The sequence below is a fragment of the Hesperophylax consimilis genome, chromosome 23 (genome assembly GCF_061612785.1).
Source record: "Hesperophylax consimilis isolate HC1 chromosome 23, BYU_Hcon_1.0, whole genome shotgun sequence".
Lineage (NCBI taxonomy): Eukaryota > Metazoa > Arthropoda > Insecta > Trichoptera > Limnephilidae > Hesperophylax > Hesperophylax consimilis.
The window spans coordinates 10,669,652-10,692,597 of NC_142858.1; the positions used below are offsets into that span (position 1 = coordinate 10,669,652).

The 22,946-nt window shown below is 34.5% G+C and overlaps 1 protein-coding gene across 3 annotated transcripts in view; it reads left to right on the forward strand.

Moving 5' to 3' along the window:
* The first annotated feature begins 8,790 nt into the window (after window positions 1–8,790).
* The window catches only part of LOC149412316 (uncharacterized), a 45,667-nt gene continuing 31,511 nt past the window's right edge, over window positions 8,791–22,946 (forward strand). For all 3 annotated transcript variants that reach the window (XM_089646050.1, XM_089646048.1, XM_089646049.1), the window contains exon 1: window positions 8,791–9,045. In XM_089646050.1, coding sequence (XP_089502176.1) covers window positions 9,026–9,045 — 20 coding nt within the window. In that variant the 5' untranslated portion in view covers window positions 8,791–9,025. The remainder of the gene's footprint in view (window positions 9,046–22,946) is intronic.

Here is a 22,946-nt window from a genome sequence, read left to right on the forward strand (position 1 = left end):
GTGGTAACCTCCACAGATTAGATTCTTTTTTGGGTGACCCAAAAAATTAAAACTCTGAAAATTATTTTAACCATTAAAACTTACTATAACAGAAAAAATATACTTGTATTCAAGTTAAAATGTCATTATTCATTAAAAAAATGGACTACAGTTCCTCATTAACTGCCAGTTCAGGCAAGAGATAAAAATGTGTTAATAATGTAAAATTTTAACTCAAGGACGCTTAAATTAAAAAATAGACAGACAGGTACCACAAATGAAAATGTGCCTATGTTCATTGGTACCATAAAAATAGTAGTTGCAATTTTGTTATCTTTTACATTTTTTTGTTACGTTACAATTTCTCACGCTTTGTATAACAATAATTAGTTTAGACTTATCTGATCTGATTCTATTCAATATTTATTACAAAAAGACAATCGACAGTGAAAATAATAAAATCGTATTGCGCAAGAGAATTTTTTTAAATTTTATGGCATCACAGGAAAGCAATAAATTATAACATAAAATAAATTAAATTAAATTAATAAAGAATTTTGAATAGAAAATTTAATTTTAGAAAAAAAAAAGTTTACGAGTTAATACGGTCGTACCCGTGTTTTTTTACGACAAACTATGACCTGATAAATCTTATTTCACGCTCATACCGCGTATCTTCCGGGAATGTCATTATACTCATTATCAATCTATTTTTACAATCAAATAACACTATCATTACCACCATGATTTCCTTGATGGAGTTCCCTCTGATGATATCTGTGTATTCTTATTATTTGTCTGTTTTTATTTTAAAATATGGAATGTATTGCATTACACAACACTCGCATACGTTCTGGAATAAACTTTTTTTTATATTTTCCAACTTTATGTCCGGGTTAAATCTTCCCCATAGGAAAAACTAAACCCTTCCACACACTTTTCCACAAATGATCATCTAGTCCAGGGGTCTCCAAACTACGGCCCGCGGGCCATGTCCGGCCCGCCAGTGTCATCCATCCGGCCCGCGACATCTTATGACCATTTTCATCAATCAGGCCCGCGACAACTAATGGCTAAGACCTTACTCAGAAGGGACGAATTCACCGCGAATTTTTTCGTGCGAATATATATGCTCATTGGCGAGGTACTGGGCACCAATACATTGCGTCCACAAGTATCGCGCGAAAAATACGGGCGCAAATCGTGTGAAGATCGCCAGACTTACGTCCAGTTTACGCGGGAACTGCAGAGCGAGTACACGTATCAAGGGAAATGGAGCGGCAAAATTGTGACAAGGAATGGTTCCAAAGGCGCGTTTAACGCTCCTTCTGGATGCAATATACGCGCGAAACGATACGTGGCAAAATCGCCCCCTGGTCATATTGTTTTAATTGTGATTGTGATAAGGTGGATAAAAAACTCAGAATGATACAATCTAAGATGGATATAGGGTACTACCCCCCCCCCCGTGGACGAAAATATGGGTGTCTAGAAATTAAAACAGTTTTGGCCCTCCGAATTCACTGGAGTAGTCAATGTGGCCCTCCGGCTGAAAAGTTTGGAGACCCCTGATCTAGTCAATCCACATTATGCAAGTACATTTATATAAGCAAAATAAATACAAAACAATACAAGAACAAAACGTCAAATCACCAGAGATCAAATTCAAAAATAATTCACCGACTCCAGATATTTTCATATCACAGGGTTCGGCTCGGTAGAACTCCTAACACGGCATATAAATCCTACTAATCCCTCAAAATAAATATTTAAAAAAAATTATAATATTATTATTTACAATGTTTTTGTAAAAAAATAATTAATACGGATGTATAAGAAAAGATGTGTTTAAATATCTCTAAATGTTTTAATATTGTAAAAGTTAAAATATATAAAAAAATATATTAATTTCATTTTTATAAATAAAATAACGTAGCGTAATATAACATACACGTTAAGTGTTTATACGATTTCAATTATTATATTTAACTAGGTATAATCAAGCTACACACAACCAAATACGATGCACTACAATATCGTTTAAATAATTCTGACTGAGCTCCCGCGCCATTGCAGCGCATTGATTGTGTTTGTCCGAGGTTGCGTCCATAGTTTCATCGTTCTTCTGGCGCTTCCTTTCTTCGTGTATCATTAGTCACGAGTGGAAAAATGAACAATGAATAGTGTTCGCAATCCGATTTTTTTTTCGTTTGTTTACCTAAGCAGCGAAAACCTCAGATGTAGAGAGCTGTAGAGAAATAAAATTAATTATTTTTAATTAAATCAAAAATAAAATTAAAATACAATTTGCAGTGTAAGCATATAATTTTATTATTTTAAATTTTTGACGTTAAATAACCCTGCTTTGTATGATTAATAATTATCGCAAACCCAATAAATACAACACTAGACTTCGTACTCAGTTTAATGCAGTTGCTTCTCGCACTAATTTTATGCACAATTCTTATTCACAGAGATTGTTCAGTGCGGGTGATGAAACTTGCGCCATCAACAATAAAAGGAAGATAAATACTTGGGAATAATAATCGATGACCAACTACGCTGGGAAAGCCATATAAAAGAAACAACAAAAAGACTTCGTAAACTCTCCCACATATTCTGCTCTCTTAGATCCATCTTAGACCTAACGACTCTAAAAAGCGTATATTTTGCCCTTTTTCAATCCATAGCAGCATATGGTATTCTGGGATGGGGTGGCTGTGCAGAATCCGTCACTAATCCAATAATTACAGTACAAAAACTAGTTCTCAGAATTATATTTAAATGTCATCCTACCTATCCCTCCAAAATACTATTTACTAAAATTAGGGTCTTAGATATTCACCAGCTATTCATTAAGACAAGCTTATGCTACATACGAAAAAATGACTTGCTAGTGGCTCCTCAACACCAAGTAAACACCCGCTTTTCATCAAATCTGGAATGCGTGGTCCCAAAAACTAGAACCACATTCGCTCAAAGACAATTCTGGTTCATCGCCCCTAAAATATACAACGCGTTGGACAGGGACATAAAATCAACTAATACTATATCCCTTTTTATTATACGTGTCCAAAACTGGATATTTGAAAGGGGACGAGCCTTTTTTAAAGAATACATGAGTTCCTAACTTTTAAACCATTATAATAAAATTAACCATGTATCTGTATATTTATGTATATATGTGAATACACATTACGTTTGTGTGTGTTCATATATAGATATGTATGAATGTATTTATATATGCATGTATGTATGTCTGTGTATGTATGTATGTATATGTGTATATAAATAGATGGACTTAAATAATCAAATTAAATTTACACAGTTTTTAATGTTTGTAATGTTTAACATAAAGCCAACATTTGAGCTCTTAAATCCACTTCCATGATGAACTACTTAGCATTTAAAAAATAACCATAACAATTTGCAAGCGTTTGAATGGTGATTTTTTCAGAAGAGCGGTGCTCTAAAAAATGAATTTTAAGAGAGCACGCTCGGAGGGTGAAAGAACGGAAAGTACAATGCAATACTAACAACATAAGAGAAAAAAACTCCAAAAAAACTCACGTCAGCATCTCACCAACATATCATAACTAACACTAACTAACTCTCTTTTCACAGAGAGTTTAGTGAAAAGGTCTTATGATAAATCTTAGGATTTAACTCAAAAATTTTATAGATTCGTTTTTTGAGGATTGCGGGTTCCTTCTCCACTTTAGTTATGAAACGATTTTGATTACAACGCGTCGTCCCTGCAGATTTTATGAATTTTTAAGACTCTATACATTGACCACACACAGAAGGCCAAGATGAAAATGATTTCTCTCAGGGTCTATGTCATCTTTGGGGTTGCTGTGTGGATGGTATTTTTAAGTAAAGGAAGAAGAGGAAGTTCTAGGAAGGAAAAAGGTAAGAGGGGTGGCTAAAAATCTAGGGATCAGAATGTACAAGGGTGACGGACGAATGATCTATCCCTCCCACTGAGAGACCAACTCGCCTCAGCCGAATCGGTACGCCACGCAGCTGGTGGGCAGACGCTTCCTGAACACACCTCAACCGACAAACCCGGGCACCCCAGATAAATCACCAAAAGTATCGCATTTTAATAAAGTGACTCGTGGCAGAGATGTTGGTTATCCAATAAATGGGTGAAAACCGCCTTCCAAATTCGACATCGAGAATTAAATATAAATCGTTCGTCCTTACATTCGGAATGTACGAGGCATATCCAGAAAGTAAGTGTACTGAGGCTCTCACGACCGAATGAATTTTAATTTCGATATGTTGGCTACACTTACGTGTAGCCTGACTCTTCCCCTCCGCAACGAGACCTGTTCAAGGTCAGTACGTTGAGAAGTGTCAACGAGACAACACGTTTCGTGAAAAATGTCAATCCAATCTCCCGCCAAATGCGAAATACGCGGCGTCATCCGTTATCTCGTTTGGAAGGAAAAACCTCCGTTTGAGGTTTATAATGAGGTTAAAACTGCATATGGTGATAAAACTATGAATTGTACGAGTGTGTACAAGTGGTATCGCGAGTTTAAAAACGGTTCTCACGTCTTCACCCTCCACCAAAAAGTTCAAAACCACAATTTCAGCCAAGAAAATCGTGGCATCCGTGTTTTGGGACTGTCAAGGCATAATTTTGATTGAATATCTGCCTCAAGTGGAGACCATCAACTCTGCAAGATACTGTGAGACCCTAAAAAAATTGCGGAAGGTGATTCATAACAAGAGGAGAGGCATGCTGACAAAGGGAGTCAGCCTGCTGCACGACAATGCCAGACCACACACGGCCAACGCCACGAAGGAACTGCTTGCTTCGTTTAAATGGGATATCCTGAACCACCCCGCGCATTCCCTTAACCTAGCACCTTCAAATTATTATCTCTTTACCTCCCTGAAGCTGTACATGGGTGGAAAAAGGTTTTTAACCGACGAGGAGGTAAAGGAGGAGGTGGAAAAGTGGACGAAGGTGTTGGCGGGAAACTACTTCGAGGAAGGCATCAAAAAGTTGATCCCCCGCTTCACCACCTGCATTGAGAGGAATGGCGACTATGTCGAAAAATAGCTTATATATGTACTACGGTAACCATGTAATTTTTTTGTTTCAATAAAAAGATTTGTAACCTACAAAAATTCAGTACACTTACTTTCTGGATACGCCTCGTACTTACTTGTTTAACTTTCTCAGATTGACATAAGTTACCATCTCATCAAAATCATAATTTTCATAGAAACTGTAACTTTTGGAGAGTCTTGACCACCTCTTCGAAAAGCTGCCATTCATGACAGTCACCTACTGTCTCCCTAAAGTATTTTATGCCTGAGGTTAAGAAGAACGGCTGCGCGGCCTTTTTCATTTAAAACTTAATTTTGGATTTGAGGCCAAAATACCCTACGAAACTTAATAATACTTTTTAAAAGTAATATTTACAAATTTTCGTTTGAAATCATAAAAAAATATTTTTTGTTGTGTTTGAAATCATTAATAATTTCTTTAATGACCAATATTTTAAAGTTAATGATACGAATAAATGAAAGAGCTCAAATCCGTGCTAGATATTAGCTCTACCTTTTTAATTTTTTTTTTATTTAATCATTGAAGATGAAGATAATAATATTAAATCTAAACAAAACATGCAACAGAACACAAGACACAGAAAATAAAAAGGCAATGGTCAGAAATGAGAATAGAACATTATTTTTTTTTCTGTGTCTCGTTCTGTTTCGTTAATTGGTATTATCTTCTTCTTCAATGATTACTATTACACTGATAACTTAAAAAATGTTTGTAAAAAAAGCATTAAGCCTCACGGGAGGCTTGGCAGATTTGAAACATCGAAATTGATTTTTATTCAAGGAAGAGAAAATGTAAATAAACAAGTCTTTATAATTTTCATACTAAAACAATTATTTTATTATTATTAAAAAATATGCAAAGAAATATATCACAAATTTAAAATATACACATGTATTCAATGCGGTTGAGTTATAGCATCAGGTGTATCGTAAACGAATCTTTTTTTTCAATATTTTTTTCAATTTTTCAATACTCAAGAAAATATTGATGATTTTAGTGAAAATATTGATATTGAAGAAAGTCTTACTGCACACCTCTTATGACCCCCTGGTTTCGCTTAACGCAAGCATCTTAAACTAGTCAAAAAATACGTAAGTATGTTAATACAACTGTGTTACACACTGTGTATTTTTATTGGTTTAATTTTGTTCCATGATGTTGCTTGTGTTAAGCGAAACCGGTGGGTGATAAATTAAATAGAAAATGGTGTTTATATCCAAAGTTATAATTTTTTTATTTCACAAATCCATTTTGTTGTTCAGTTGATCAATTTAATAAAATATTGATTTTAATTTTATCAATGTGTGTAATATAATATTGTCAATTTATGGTATTGCACTATTTTTTGTTGAATAAAATGTATTGTGTTTATTTTTCAAAGAAATGGTTAATCGTGGACTTCAATTTTAGAAGCGTTACATCTCATCTATATGCCTATAAACTCTAGATATAGATTTCACACACATTTTGGTGCATTTAATTAATTTGCATAAGTAGTAGGTATGGACAACTAACGATTAGATAGGTATGCAGATATGACGTGGGTCATTTAATTATTTATTAGCATTCCGTCCTTGGGTTTTGCACGTGATTCACTGATTGTTATTTCTGGTTTGAGTTGTTAAGGTATTGAAAAACTCGAACTAGGAGCTGAGTGTGTGTGTGAGTTTCAAATTACACGGTGAAGACACGTCGAGCAACGAAACTGTTCTGAATTACTGTTACATGGAATGCAACAGTAATTCAGTTATTTAGAATCATGAATAAACAGTCCCTAAATAAGAGTAAACGTATACTAATAAACGACAAATTACTGTTTAGTTAAATCAGTGAATCGGTAATAATAATACTGAAGCCATTTTTGCTAAACATCTCCCTTTTACAAACTCTTTCTAAATAACTTTATACATTATAACCATTTTAGATTTTGATTTAGATTTCACTAAGCGGAATGTTTATATATACTTATCATATATAAATTCATATTTATTTGCAATGGCGCAAGTTTTAAAAAGGTTCTGACTTATAAACTATGTCACAAATTAGCTAAAAATATCTGAAAACCTCCTACTATCCTATTCTCCTATTGCAAAACTAGCCTAACTGAATTTTAGGCACTCTACAGAAAAGCACTTTTTAATTACGTTTAAGGTGAAAATGAATTATTCTTCAGCAATGATTATGCAATGAATATGTTGAAAAAGAAATATCAAAAAGCTATGGACGGATTATTACATTTCTTCAAATTTCAAAGTTAATTTGCAAGTTTTGTGAACGTTCTATTCAAGTTCTGTGAAACAACTGGCGTATAGTGATATAAAAAACAGAACTTGAATAGGGCTTTCACAGAACTTGATGAATTGTTCAAATTATACGAAACAACCCGTCCTTTGTGTTTTACAAAATATTTAATGAAATTAGAATAATTTTACCTTATAATAATTGAGATTAGAACTAACCTATTTGAGTTCAGCTCATTATGCACAACAGTTAGGATAATTTTGCACTACAATAGTTGAAATCAGAAGTTTATATTATCGAACTATAAATATCGAATACCGAACGAGAAATGGGCTGTTAGACTTAATAAGTACCTATCGTAGGAAAATAAATTACCAATATTATATTTTTATTTAACATGTCTGTAAACCGAACATAATATCTGTGATATCTAGTTATTTCAGAGCCCAAACAATGAGTTCTACATTTTATTATGATTTCAGATTGGAAAAAAATTTCTATTTGAAAACCCTTTTCGAAAAAATCTTCCTGAATCGAAACGTCAACGGAACGGAATTGATTTTGCTCTCAAACTTCCTCTATCTTATCTTTGGCCTAGTATTTGAATTCCCCGTTTGCATTTGCCATCGTCCAAATAGCTTAGGATGAATTAATTATTGTAAGATGTTAATAAAATAAGCCGAAAGCCTTTTACCAACCTAATAAATATTCTAACAGTTCCAATAACATTGGTAACACAAAACCTCAATAAGATTATTAAATTGATTTTCCTTAAAACAATTATAAGAAAATTCCTTCAGTGAAGTCTCAACGCTAGAATCATTCAAGAGTACCAACGAAATTGATTTTTTTATTGGGACAACTTTCTGCTATTGAAGAAATCACCATATTTATCTCGACGAGCTACCAATTTTATAATATCCACATAGGAATTTATGAAAAAAACATTCGCTCATACAATTTTATGTACATTACAGGTGATTCAATTTTAAACACACATTTATTATTAATGAAATCTGAATGACGAGCCTGCACATTACCGATACAAGAGAAACATTCGCGATGTCTAATTTATCCGACTTACCCAGCGACGGACATTTGGCAAGCAGCCGCCACTTTGTTTCAAATGTCGAAAACAATGAACAGTTGGAAAATGGTTAGTAAATTTGTATTGTATATAGTCGGGGAGATTGGGGATCCACAAAACACGACGCAATAAAGGTAATAATAATAATATATTTTGAAATAATTGTTGGTAATTAGATGATGTGTGTGGATGAAACAGATTAGAAGTGGAGCCAAGTAGAAGTGAGCAGGGGACCGATGCTCGCGCCCGGGCAGCGGGGAGCTGGCCGGGCCGGGCCGGGCCGGGCCGGGCGAACCACCGCGCCCGCTGGGGGCTGGCAGGCCGAGGCTCGCGCGCTGGAAGGGGCCGGCGCTATATAAAGTGTGGCGGAGAGTGGCCGCCGAGCTACAGTTGCTTTGCTGGGACTCTAGTGTAACTCGCGCAATTCACTGGCCGGCTAACCCCGCATGGTTCTCTCTCTTGCAGTTTCAACACACCGCGGTCTTACTATCTACATTATATGTGCACAAGTACTACTTACTTTAATTTATGTGAGCCAGTGAAGGACATCAAAACAAAAATACACGTCAATTGACTATTAACATATTGGTGATTTTTAAAAGTAAAAGATCAAGGACTCTGCGGACATCATGCTTCTCAGGATAGTGCTGTAAGTTACATATTCATATTTAATTACTAACAAAACATTTTGCTGCTAACTCTATTTTTTTAACTTGCGTAGGTTGTTCAATTTTATGCATATAGTAAAATCACTTTGCGAGTCCATAATACGACACGAAGCCGGTTTACCTTTCAGTCAGCCACGGCTCTAAAGATGTGTTATAAGCTATTCCTCAATATCAAACGAGAGTAATGTTAAAGGTCAGTAGCGAAATAACTTTCGCTTTTTTAAATAGTCCCCATAGCTCCATGGCCGTGCCGCGGTAGTGCAGCACCTTGCTGCGCTCTAATCTCTAATGACGGAGTTCAACTCCGTTTGCATTAGTTATCCAGATATTATTTATGACCTCAATCAATTGTCCTTCTCAACGACAAACTTCCTGAAAAGAAACAACATAACTTGTAATCGTAAATCATTTAGATGAATTTAAAAAGCGACCAACTCGTTTCGGTACTTCTTGTAATGCACGTCACCACCTTGATTTATCTTTCTCATTTTCTTAGAACAAGCGACTTACAAAAACTCCTGGTATACTGAAGCGTGCCTAAAATGATAACCCGCCTGCACTTGGGAACTTTTCCTTCCCAACTTGGTACAGAAAGGAATTTAATTCCTGTTCATTCATTGATGACTTCATCTTTGTCAAATCATGATTGCCCTTTGTACAACTTGCGCAAATTTACAAATAAGCACAATGATAAACTCTCGACGTGATTAGACTACGTATGTACTTAATTGCCGTTTTGAGCCAAAATGCATTGCGAAATTTTTTCACCTTTGAACCGACTGCAGCAAAAGCTACCAGACACACATAAACCTGCTCTACGACATTAGCAGCATGTCTCTTTTACATGATATTAATCATTTCAAATAATATTTGTCGGGTATTACATTAAATAATTACTCCATTGAAGTGTAAGTCCATGATTTTTTGAGATAAAAAATATTTTATTTCTTATTTGGTGCACCTTTGTTAACAAAATCATTAATTTATTATCTGTTGTGTTAAATTTATTATTACGAAGAAAAAGTTTTTTACCTTGTCCGCGCGTTGTTGTCTCTAAGACTAAAGTGTTTGCCGATATGAAAAGAAGTGTGATATCACACAGTAATAAAAAATCTCTCTTCGAGAATGTAGAAATAATTAAATATAGTTATATATAATATCGCGAACACTGTTTAAAGTTTATTTCCAGTACCTTTAATAATTTTTTGAAACTGATATCGTATCAAGGTCATTTAACCGTGGTCAAGTTACGAGTAACTTAACTAAAACAGATAAGATTTATTTTCTATTGGAAAAAAATAGTACAGATTATGTGAAAATCGTCATATTAGCGTTATCGTCATAAAACTGCTGTAAATCAATGTTTCTATCAACCATGTAATGGCGACGGCATGCCCTTGGTAACACACCTTCCTATGTAATCAAAATTGACCATTTGTGATTTCAAAGGTACACATACATTTGGTTATATTATAATACATATCATGGTTTTTAATAGTTATGTGTTATTTAGTCAAGAATAATGCCTTGTCTTGCATGTTCATTAAAATATTTAACTTTTTTAAAGGCTTCACGTTATGCGTTGTACACAGAAAACGAGAATAATAATAATAGTTTATTCCAAAATGTATGCAGGTGTAATGCAATGCAATACATTTCATATTTTGATATAATAAAAAAAGAAATCAGACAAATAATAATAAAAATAAATTAGACAAAATAACAATACACAGTTAGGCACATAAAATAAAAACTGAAGAAGTGAAAAATGTATGCAAGCAGCCGTTTATGGAGGATATTTTACCATTTATCTCTCGTCTCCAGAGAGCCATCAGGAGGAACTTCATTCAGACAACCATGGCAGTGATGATTGTATTATTTGATTAGCGTAGTCTGCGCCATAAGCTTCCCATGTGGTGACGGAGAAATGCTCTGAAAGACTTCACCCGTCCCTCCAGGAACGTTTCCGTAACGCTGTACTATTTCGGTAAGCGAAATAGTTGGTGATAAGCATTTTTGTAAGCAACTTTTAACTTATGCCATTGGGATGCACTGTAATCTAACATGAATAAAACAAACCAACTTCGGCTGCAATTTCTAACTTCAACAAAGTTTCTGTCAACCGTATTTCCAATTAAAACTTCATTTGAAACTACAACGATTCTCAACATACAACATTTATTCGATTCGATCTCAACAATTATCAACTTCAACTAAATGTTAAACGTCACCTTTTTTACTTTTTGCTTTCATTAAATTATTTCAATGAAATACAAATTAAGGCTTTGCAAACCACAATAGTAAAGGAAAGCAAGTTGGTATTTTAATAATATTGAAATCATTTTAATACAGTACAGTGACATTTAAATTCCAGCCTATGAATTTGTTTGTTCATTATCAAGCAATATCAGGAGCGGATTTCAAAAAAATAATATTTGGTTCGAAATCACGGTACTTTCGGTGAAGAAAGTTTTTTAGGGAAAAGTTTTTTGGTTTCATTTGAGGTAAGTAGGTAGAAGGTATTTTTAATGTATATTGTGGTAAATAAACACTGGTATTTTATCTAACAATATTTACGGAGTGTCGTAAATTTATCAGTTTAGAAAAGAGCTGCAATACACATTTTGTTTCTTCATCATTCGTTCGTCGGAGTCGTTCGTTCGATACTTTCATATGATATCTTGGATTTAAAAGTTAATTAACTTTTAAAAGTGTCATCTTCATCAAGATATCTACATACGTTACATAATGTGTCACATATACTAGTTACATACTGTATATATAGAAAGACACAGTAATATGTGTATTGTAAAAACATTATTGTACTACGGATGGTCCCGTGCGACAGGCTTTAACAAATAACGACCTTCACTTCTTTCACATATATGCATCTCCGCAAGTGTTAATGTGGAAAATAGCGCTGGCGCTGACCACGTAAGTCGCGCAGAGCAGGTCTCACAGAGACCTCGCCACGGTAGACTGTAGACTGTACCTACCCCGCCCTAGGGCCACCGACTGCAATGCAAATGCTGCCCGGCCTCTGTGTGTTCACGTATTATTACTTTCCGTGTCTTAAATCCCCCACTGACATTGATAGACTTGTGTACATATTGTAAATTCGATAGTAGATAGGCGTGGACTGGTTCTCTGAGCGAAATACGATATCTGCCATGAGCCACTGAGAAAATGAAACCCACGACTACAGCCAATACCTCCTACATCACAAGGCCGGGACACTCATTCAAAACAGCCTCCTAACTTGTATGAGATTTTGCGAAAAATTTCGTTTTAATTTTTTCTTCAATTTTTTCGTTAAATAAAAAAAATGGGGCCTATACAAGTTAAGAGGCTGATTTGATTCACTGTCCCGGCCTTGTGATCTAGGAGGTTTTAGTACAGCTTGAGACTGTCATACTGGAACTATGGCATCACTGAATCGGGATATTAAAATTGTCAAAAATCAACTATAAAAAAAATAAAATTCGAGTAATTAAGCAGTTAAAAAATTAGAACCGGTACATATGTTTTCTGTTAGAATGATGATATAAAAATGCAATTTCTATAATCCTGCCGCAGAAAGCTAATTTTTTGCATTCTTTCTGTTATAATCGCCGTTTATGAGTGTTTAATATAATTGGATACGACGGTATGTCTATTGCCATATTTTTACATTTTAACGTTCTAATTCCATCAAATATTTCTTTATTATACATTTTATTACCCGCTCTAACGCCAGCTTTTAATAATCATTGAATAAATCAGCGGGTTTATAAAAGTTGTCACTTCGTTTTAAATAATAAGCCGCGTATAGTGGCACTTTGTCACTCTCTTTCGCCGTCGCGGATTATAATTCCCATGGCACACAGTGCGACTTGCGGCTAGTGCTATGTGAGTCTACTTCTAGCGCATCGTTAAACAGCATTCTCATTTCATTTACTGCGAGACTCACAATTGTTGAATTGAAAAACACCAAAACTATCATAAAATAAATCATTTTATTGGGTTTCCAACACTTCCATTCCAAAAAACGTACCTCGTTGTTATGTTGAAAGGTTCCTAGTTTTGACATGACATCTTTTCAATTCACTTCCTTTTTCTCGGGAGCTTTTCCTAGCCGAGGTAAACTATGTATTCGTCAGCACGGTAATGCAATAAATAAAATCTCTAAAGAAGTTCGCATTTTCATATAACATCAGTTTTCCCACACAAAAAGTTGTAAAAAGGAAAAGGGGTCTTTTATGCCTACTTCCACCAACAACATTTAATGAGCATGCACCTTTGAAAAGGAAAATGATTTGAAGCACTCGTTTCTAAACCTGTTAGGTTTCGGCCAATTGTAAATAAATGAATTCTTCACTTCGACAGAACAATTAAAAATTATTTTTTCGTGTTCTGTCGAAGTGACCTTACACTTGATCTCCTCAAACACCTCATTATTTGTGTATCTAGAAAAGCAGTCTGATATTGTTTATCGTGCATATTATAAATTACGTGATTGTACGAACATTTTTCGTCATACCTCAAATGTCAAATTTTAGTAATTTTTGGAGCCAAGGTAAAAATTTCATTCGTATATTCAGTCATTAATTGACGTTTCGTGCCGTGTTGGTACGCGTTGACCTTTATAACCGGTCATTGTGCATCATTCACTTGTACCATTATTTTGTATTGGGAAACAGTATATCCCTCTCCTGCAGGGTGTGCCGCCACATTACTGCTGTTTCCTCGATTAGACAAAACTAAAATATTTTCGGAAAGTACTCTTTCGAAAACATAAACGACATGTCGTGATTGAAAATAAAATTTTACTTAACTTCTCAAGCATCGTTATTTGTAAGTACTTGGAATAATACTTTTTAGGAAAATATTAAAAATTAAATATTAACTAAAAATTAAATATTAACTTTTTCCTTTAAAAAAGAATTACAACTTTTCTACCCGCAACTTTATTTGGTCTGTAGTATGTACATCATTAATACAAATTATTACACAAACAGCAATTAAAAGTATTACGCAATCAATAGTAATTAGGTAATAACTGGATAATTTGTGTATCATGTATGTTAAGCGTTTGAAGGCTATTATTTCGACGAAGTATTAAAAAATAACGGTTAATGATTTAATATGAACCATCTTGATGGTCTGACTCTAACAAAAAAGTTTAAAATTAGATTGTGTTCAATTTGTGATATGCAAATAAGTAACCAGAGATAAGTAGGCCTCGGTTGAAACGAATTATTGGTGTTTAGCACTTATGTTGTTCATTATCTAATGGCTTCATTCATCCATTCTGCAATAAATATGGTATTATGTAACTTTGTAAACCGCGAAAATAGCTGGGTCTATCAACAACTAGGGCAATAGGCTATCCGATTATTTATTTACAGCAGTTTATTAGAAAATTCCGCTTTGCGTACGTAACGGTGGACTTTCTATTTCATTTCACGATTGCCGGCATAATTCTTTACAAATTCCGTTATTATTTATTGATTCCTAGAGTGATATGCGTGCTGGATAACCTTTGCAAGCAATAAACTTGGCATTTGGTTATTTTGGATTTGGGCATATTCCAAACACTTCCAAGGACAGTCATTATTTAACTCATAATGGCATGAAGCAAAATTTTAAAAAACTTGTTTGTAAATATTTAAAAATAATAAGCATTGCCAAAAAACGATTATCGCACAATTTGTAAAAGAATGCCAAACGATGAGATAAATAATCAGGGAAACGAAAATCCATGGAATTTATACGCGTTTATTGTTTTCACTATTGAAATTATAATATAATGGAATTGCCTATCAATTTATTCTAAATTTCCTCGCACTGGTTGTCATGGAGACACAATATCTTGCATTTAGATGCCAACCTCATGACACGGATATTATGTAAAACTATAAAATATTATGTATTCATTAAAGTTGTCCTTACAAAAATTAATAAATATTTGAACTTGCTGCATAGTTTTTTTGGCTCAACAATGATTTTTTAAATGTTTATTTTATCGCCAGATTTTTGTAATCGGCCAGCACTTGTAATACTTATTTCATAATTCCGCCTTTTGAAATAACACCGTTTTATTTCAATATTTGCATATTTGGACGGGAAGTGTAAGAGATAAAAGGTTAACGTGGCAGACGAAGTAATTGCACAAGAGAGAAAGAGACCCTCGCTTTATATCCTTGTTTCATATTATCACGAATGGAAATGTTACATTCCCACAACAGGCCTGTCTCGGAATACTGTGATCGCCGCTCGTACCGTTTAGCTATCAAGAAGGCTGAATATCTCGTGCACCCACCTCTTTAAACTGCAACTAATATCAAACTTCACTGATTCACCTCTTGCGAAATGTCGGTTCCTACAAACTTAGTATTTATTAAAAATTAAGGGCAAGGTAAACCGCAATTCGATGATAGATAATTTTATTTATATACGTACACAATATCTGATCGATAGACATATTATATTACAAACCTTGAGCATTTGTGCAATTGTACTGTGTTTTATTGGAAAATAAATACCAAAGAGCAATTCTTTTTGATGGGAGATTGCATTTTCTCATCATTATGGACCGGATAATTCAGGATTTACGGGAGTTTAGAATTTGGACTATTTTAAGAGCAAAAATAATGAAGGATTGAGGAAGAGCGATTTGATCACAGTATAGTAGTGTACGTGGGTAACAGACACAATAGTGTGATAACATTTCGCTGTACAGAGATTTTCTTCATAGATTCATTAACGCCAACTTACATGCCATTATGAATTAATAAATTGATGGTTTAAAGCTATTGGATGTCCACTTTTAGACAATTAAAATATTAATCTTTGTGTACACTCATATATTCATACTTATTGCAAGTTTAATACTGAAGCTTAATATTCCAGACACACACAACATTGAGTTGAGGTTTTCTCAAAACTTAATATTCTGAACATATAATAAGTGAATAAGTGTGCTTTAAACATCGAAATACTCCTTTTCTACTACGCCATACGTTTTTTACCTTCATTTTTTGGGTTTACCCGAAGCATTATGTAGTTATGCAATTCGTGGGCATTGTAATATTTTTTCTTAAGGATTGAAGGACAAAGGATTCAAGTAACGCTATAAGTTTTCAAGTGAATCGGCTCGTAGTCAAGTACAGAAGTACGTACAGAACATATCAAATATCTGGCTTAAATATCACGTGTAGGCCATAACCAGATCAAGGTTGAGCGGTGCATTTTTACGCACAACAAAATGTTGTAGAAGGTTGTCTCTCAATTTGCGGAAGGTATGAAAAATGTACCCAATTTAATCAATTTTTTATTTGTAGTTTCACTGTTCGAGCTTAATTACCGGTACAATAGACATCGCAGCCAGGGTTCACACGGACACGATGCTCACACAGATGCATTGCTTGCGTACTGTATGTTTCAAAAATTTTAATCAACTTCGGAATATAAAATGGCAATGCAATAAAAAAAATCATTTAAATACCGATTCAATAAAAATACTTAAAAATTACAAATAATAAACACTTTTAGAATATTAAAATACGAACATTTTATACAATTCTTGTCCCTTTTTCGGTAAAAAACTATGCTCTGAAAAGATATTTCTTCAGCAGCTTTATTAACAAGTTACATAATCATTCTTTGAAACTCTCTAACTTCTATGTCTTTCTTTGTGTATTTTTGAAATAACTATGTTTCTATTAACTCATTATTGAACTCCCTTTTAAATTCGCATTCTTTTATAAAAGTAATTTATTTTAGTAAATATGTTTTCTTTACAGAAATGAGTTTTATTTAACTCACTGGGAATAATGTATTATAAATATAATTGTTATTATTTTGTAATATATTATCAATAAAATAAATTAGTTGAAAAATTTAGTAGAATTAAGTCGTAAGCACGGCAAAGGAATCAGTGAAGTTTCGCCGCAATTGAATCTCTGTCAAAAGTGTGCACCGATACACAATCTTTAATGTGTGTTATTTGAGCCAACTATAATTTGTCTCATAGGTGAGACGAGAGTAGAATAAGATAAAATAATATTTTGTATTTTCGTAAAATCTGAGAAATTCCGAGCAAGTGAAATAGTGGCTTATTTCCATCTAACTGAGTAACCTTGAGAAATATTCCATTAGTATGAATAAACAGCCTTTCGATTTTTATTACAAAAACTTCACGGAATTCACCAACGGAACCTTCACAATATTATAACTCGCGTTCGATATTATGAAGTCGTCTAACTGTAAAAACTTGTGCTGAATAAATTTATTAATTGTTTAGGAACTCAAAACATTTCTCGTGATAATAATTATTGGATGTCACCCACTGATCTTACAAACTTTCGTGGGTTTTATTTTAATTTATAAATCCCCGGCCAAGGACAACGGCTATTTTTACGTACGACTGGATATTTACGTAATACTCACATTTTGCTGTCTTTGCTATTGAAATGTCTAGAAAAATATTTCCTTAAATGTAAAAATTATAAAGCTTAGGTTTCTTATTTGGTATGGCGACCTCAGGACATAATAATTCGGGACCACTAGAACTAGTGTTTTTTTAACGGTAAATTCTCCAAATTTTAACAGTAAAGGTAAATGCGATGGAATTTTTTAATTCTCTGTTTGATGTCACCAGATATACTAGTGGGACCCCGCAACACTTCGCTATGGCTAATGTATTTCTCGGGCGTCTGTGACTTCTTCCACCATTCACTACTGTATACCACAGTGTTACTGTAAAAATACCACATTAAATCAACTTTATTTCGACTCCGAATCTCATTCCGGTGCAGATATATTGCGTTAAGTATTCCTCGGGCGTCCCCGCTTTCTTATACCATTCAAACCATTTTCTAAACACTCCTGACATTAATAAGAACAATTTTTGAAATTTTCAGAGATTTAGGACTACTATTTTTCTAGTTTTGCGAGCTCAAATCCCGCTTATGCGGGATGAATTTTTATATATTAATAGATTAAGAAGAAATTGTCTAAATGATTGTGAAAATCTTATCAAAATCCGTTGCGTAGTTAAGAAGAACTAAGCGCACAAACAGACAGACGTGGATAGCAACTTTGTTTCATCCTATTTAGAGATGTTGAAAAATGAAAATATGCAGTTTAAGCGAGATTTTAATGATTATATCACTACAGAAAAATAAGCGAAATAAGTGGAAAAAACAATTGTTAAGTTTGCCTCTTATATGAAGTATATCAAATACAAACTCTAGCGCAATTAAAAGGTACTATCCAACATGGCCACCATATTAACAGGATTGACCGGATATGGAACACACAAACAAATTTAAAGACAGATGAATTGCAAAGCGGTCGAATTAAAACAAAACTTCTCAGTGCTCTGCCGAGAAATAGGTGTAGATTAGATCAATCGCTTTCTCTAAAATGTGTTTGGAGCTCGCTTAAGTGTAATATGTTGGTGTGTAGAATTAGTGCTGTGAAACCTTGACCAATGTTTGATTATCGTTGCAATTTATAATGATGTTTGACAATAGAGAAAAAAACACGCGAATAATTGGTATTTAAATCAATTGTGTGTATATGCAGTTTTTCACCGATCACTTTCTCTGCGAACGGGGAAATGTATTCCGCTTATAAAGTTATTGTGCTACTCGAGGCGGTGACGTAACACGAGGTGAAAATAAGAAAATATATTCAAAATCTCTCTTCGCGAGTCGCCGCCGGGACGCGGTGCACGTGACCTTGAGCCATCACGTGATCGGTGAGAGTGAAGATATGCACGAGTGAGAGGAGGAGGTTTGGGGGGAGGGGGCAGCAGCTGGGCTGGGCAAAGCGCCACATGGAGCCGGAGTGGCTTCCACCAACCGACCTTCCCCGCGGAGGATTGCATACTCCTCCTGCAATGCTTCCTCTTATTCAACGTTTGGTAGATTTCCATATCTCAATGCTCTGCCTGTTATACTGGTATTTTAGCTGTAGGTGCTTCGCATGAACTGCAAGGCGCCCATCAGACACACTACAATAACTTATAACTAAAGAAATGGCAATTTCATTCCGGTGTCGAGTTTGAGAGCCACTTCTGGTCTATTGCCACTGGATACCTGAATAATCCACTGAATTTATGCAAGTACGTGAAATGCGGGTGCTTCCCCTGTATTACTCTGTTCTTCCGGTATTTTTATGAAAGGTGTTTCAAAAGATATATACAGGGTTTTCCAATAAGAGGTGTTATTTTGAATAGCCCGCTATTTTGGTAGATGTTACTTTTGAGCCGTCATTTTTAGACATTTGACAATTAGAAACTACTCCATTAATAAAAATGGAACAACACACGCTTCAACAAAACATTGAAATTATTAAAATTCACTTGAGTGAATCAAATGAGAATCATCTTGAGTGATGAGGCCCATTTCCACCTCGGTGGCTTCGTCAACAAGCAAAATTGTTGCATCTGGGGCTCGGAAAACCCAATAGTTATTGTTGAAAAGCCTCTCTATCTTCAACGTGTGATTGTTTGGTGTGGTTCATGGTCCGGCGGAGTCATTGGACCTTACTTTTTAGAAAATGAGGCTGGAGCAACAGTTACGGTGAATGAATTGCGCTAAAGAGAGATGATTAATGATTTTTATGGCCAGAATTGGATGGTATTGATCTGGACAATGTTTACTTTCAACAAGACGGCGTTACGTGCCACATAAGCAACGAAACCATTGATCTTTTACGATTGAATATCAAAATAACACCTCTTATTGGAAAACCCTGTATATACTAATAATAGTTTATAGCTCATCTCCCCTGTTTCTATTATCTGTAGTTTACGCCAGCACACACTACATCACCTGCTTTCGGTTTTCGGCGTTCCTCACCACTTACCTGTCCAAACTCATTGCAATTCCGCTGGGTTAACATCGGCCCGCCCGCTGGCCTCACGCCAGGAGCTGTGTGCGGTAGTACACGCAGTTTTTTTTCATGCCTTCTCATTACTAAATCAGCCACGGTGTGTTGTTAACGATGTTTATCCAACCATTTCCAAAATGAAAAGGATCACTAATGATCGTAAACGGGACAAAAAACATTCAAAACTCGATTTTTGTCAGTAAAATGCAAATGTATTGTTCTTATACGACCGGTGAATTGGCATCGCGTCGTGAGTTAAATTTCTCTGCTGGCAAGTCTTTTATGAAAACGCAAGCTACATTTTTCACTTACTGTGATGGTACCAGGAGATTTTCAAATATTATCAAGTTATTCGTAACCCGGGAATGTTTGCCTTTCTTAAATAATGTTCAAATAATTGAAAACTTCCTATTTTTGGCGTGATTTAAAGACATTCCATTTGAGTCGTCTCTATTTTCCTTTTACAGTTATCTTCTTGAGATGTTATTATTATCCATTAACCTCTAATTCAATGATTTTCTGGAAATTTATTAATACCAATTATAAAGTGTTTTTTTAATGGACTCCAATGTTGTAGAGAGCAATAAGGAGTTTCAGTTTAATTAAATGTATTATTTATACTGTGCAAAATCAATAAATAGTTATTAAAAATGATTTAATAACCAAAATACCTCAATTCTTTGGATGGGTTCTGACGTCATCGGAGACTAGCGACAACATATTTTCAACTTGAGGATTTAAAAAAAAAATCGCAAGTTGCGCCACAATACGAAGTATGTCAAAAAAATACAAATAAATAGTAGTATATCTGTGTGTAAGGATAGAATGGCCAACCTTATGATTCCAGAGATAGCCTCATTTTTAATGTCAGTGCCATACAATTTTTTTCTTAAAAAAATTATAAATCCTTCATTTGTACCCCAATTGTTTCGTACGAAATTTTATAGCATAGTAATGATCACCAGAATCCATTTCTAGCAAAAAAAACACCCTTGAAAATTCAAGTCTCTATGTCTATGAAAGGCGATTTTCAGCCCACTGTGCGACAGAGAGAATGTGCAAACTTATTTGGACAATTTGAAGTCGTTGGAATACTTATAATGCTATTGGCTATCCCGTCACTTGATCATTTACTGGGATCATTTAATTTTAATTATCAGAAGTGAGTAATCTGTCTGCGTCTACGTTTCTAAATAGTTTTACGCATCCAAATAGACTTATTGTGACATCAACAACAACTGTAGTTTGACATTTGCGACGTGCTGCTTGGGGACCAACACGGCTGCCTTCTCCACATAGGTACCCGCAACTCCGCAGTCAGTTTATCTAAAGGTGATCACGATCACTGTATTAGGCATTCCTCACGCACATACAAGACATGAAAACGCGTCAAGTATAAATGCCAGATCATGCGTCAACTACATAATGAGTGAAGCATCTTTGTTTTGCAAACTCTACAAAAGTAACGGTAGAACACCTGCTTCTTAATAAAACCTTCGATTTCTGTAAATCCCTTCCGATGTGTGGGGTTATATTTAACTCGCCTATTATGGAAAAAAATAAGGCGATGAAATTATTATTATAATGTATTCCGAGACAGTACGTTCAAAAGCTATTCAACACATCATATTCAAGTTTAACAAACTTGTAAAGTGGCACTTAACACACAGCTCTAATACTTGATAAATACAACCGTTGAATATTACTGTCAAATTATAATACAATAAACGAAGGAATGCTTTCCAGGAAAGCTGGCCATTGTGTTTTTATTATAATTATTCCAGTTATCAATAAATGTTAATGTTGGGGGTCATTATATGGATAAATCTGTTCAGTTCGTTAACTTACAACTTTGCGCAACGTGGAGTAGGTACCGTTATCATGATGTCAATCTCATCTTGCCGACTTGCGTATTTCCATTCTACAAAGTTATTGATCACTTCAAAACCAAGGACCACTCGTTCCTTTCATAAAGGGTTCCCTTTAGACCATCTGATAGATTTAAAAAAATATATATCTTCTGATTTATTCAACGGAAGGTCTTCTCAAGATTTTATAATATTATGCATTTAGGGAGTAGTAGGCAATCGTGAGTTTTTAATATTATTTTGGATACAGATTAGTGCTTAAGTTTCCCAAACACGAATAATTTCTAAAACACCTCGTTTATTTGTAAATATACTGCACACTGCCCAGATTAAATATATCAGTAGGGCAATTACACGGTCTCAAACGATGTTTCATTATATTATACGAATCCTACCTGTAATTAATATAATAAACGGATAGTTAAATGTTTATTTATTGGCGTTCTTATCCAACTCGAGCAACCATTTAAAAACAAATTAATAAACATATTCTGGTATCGATTGCCACGAAAAAGAAATCTCTCAAAGTGGACTAACAGCAATAATAAAATAATCTTACTTTTAATTATTTTTTGAGACTCAATGCACTGGTCCAGGGATTCCCAAACTTTGACTTATGAAACGGCCAATCATTTTTTAACAAAATAATTTTTTCCCATCCAATGTTAACACTGTGACAAGAATTTAGTTGTAGCAAATTATAATGTTTACTGTTTTTTTAATAATTTATTCTTTTTTGTAGTACGCATCCGCAAAAAATAAAAATAAATAACTTTATGGTGTTTTTACTAACTCCTCCTCTATTATTTGACTTTATTTTGAAATTATTTTGAATAGGTACGATTAACTGATATTTTTAGATTTTCAGTGCAATTTTCTACTGCATGTCTCTTTAACGAATTCAATGTACCACCAACTCGTAAATGCATTTGAGATTTGTATAAATTTCAAGGCAAATAAGTTAAAACCCACCCATCCATCGTTTGGGCACCTCTGCACTAACCACTAACGGGATAGGTGGCAGTATCTATGACGATCGTTCAAAAAACAATTTTGAGCGAGCGGACTTTCTATCCGGAATATAATCTCGAGTGTGCAACCCGAGTGTGAGTGTGTAGTGGTGTTGGATTATC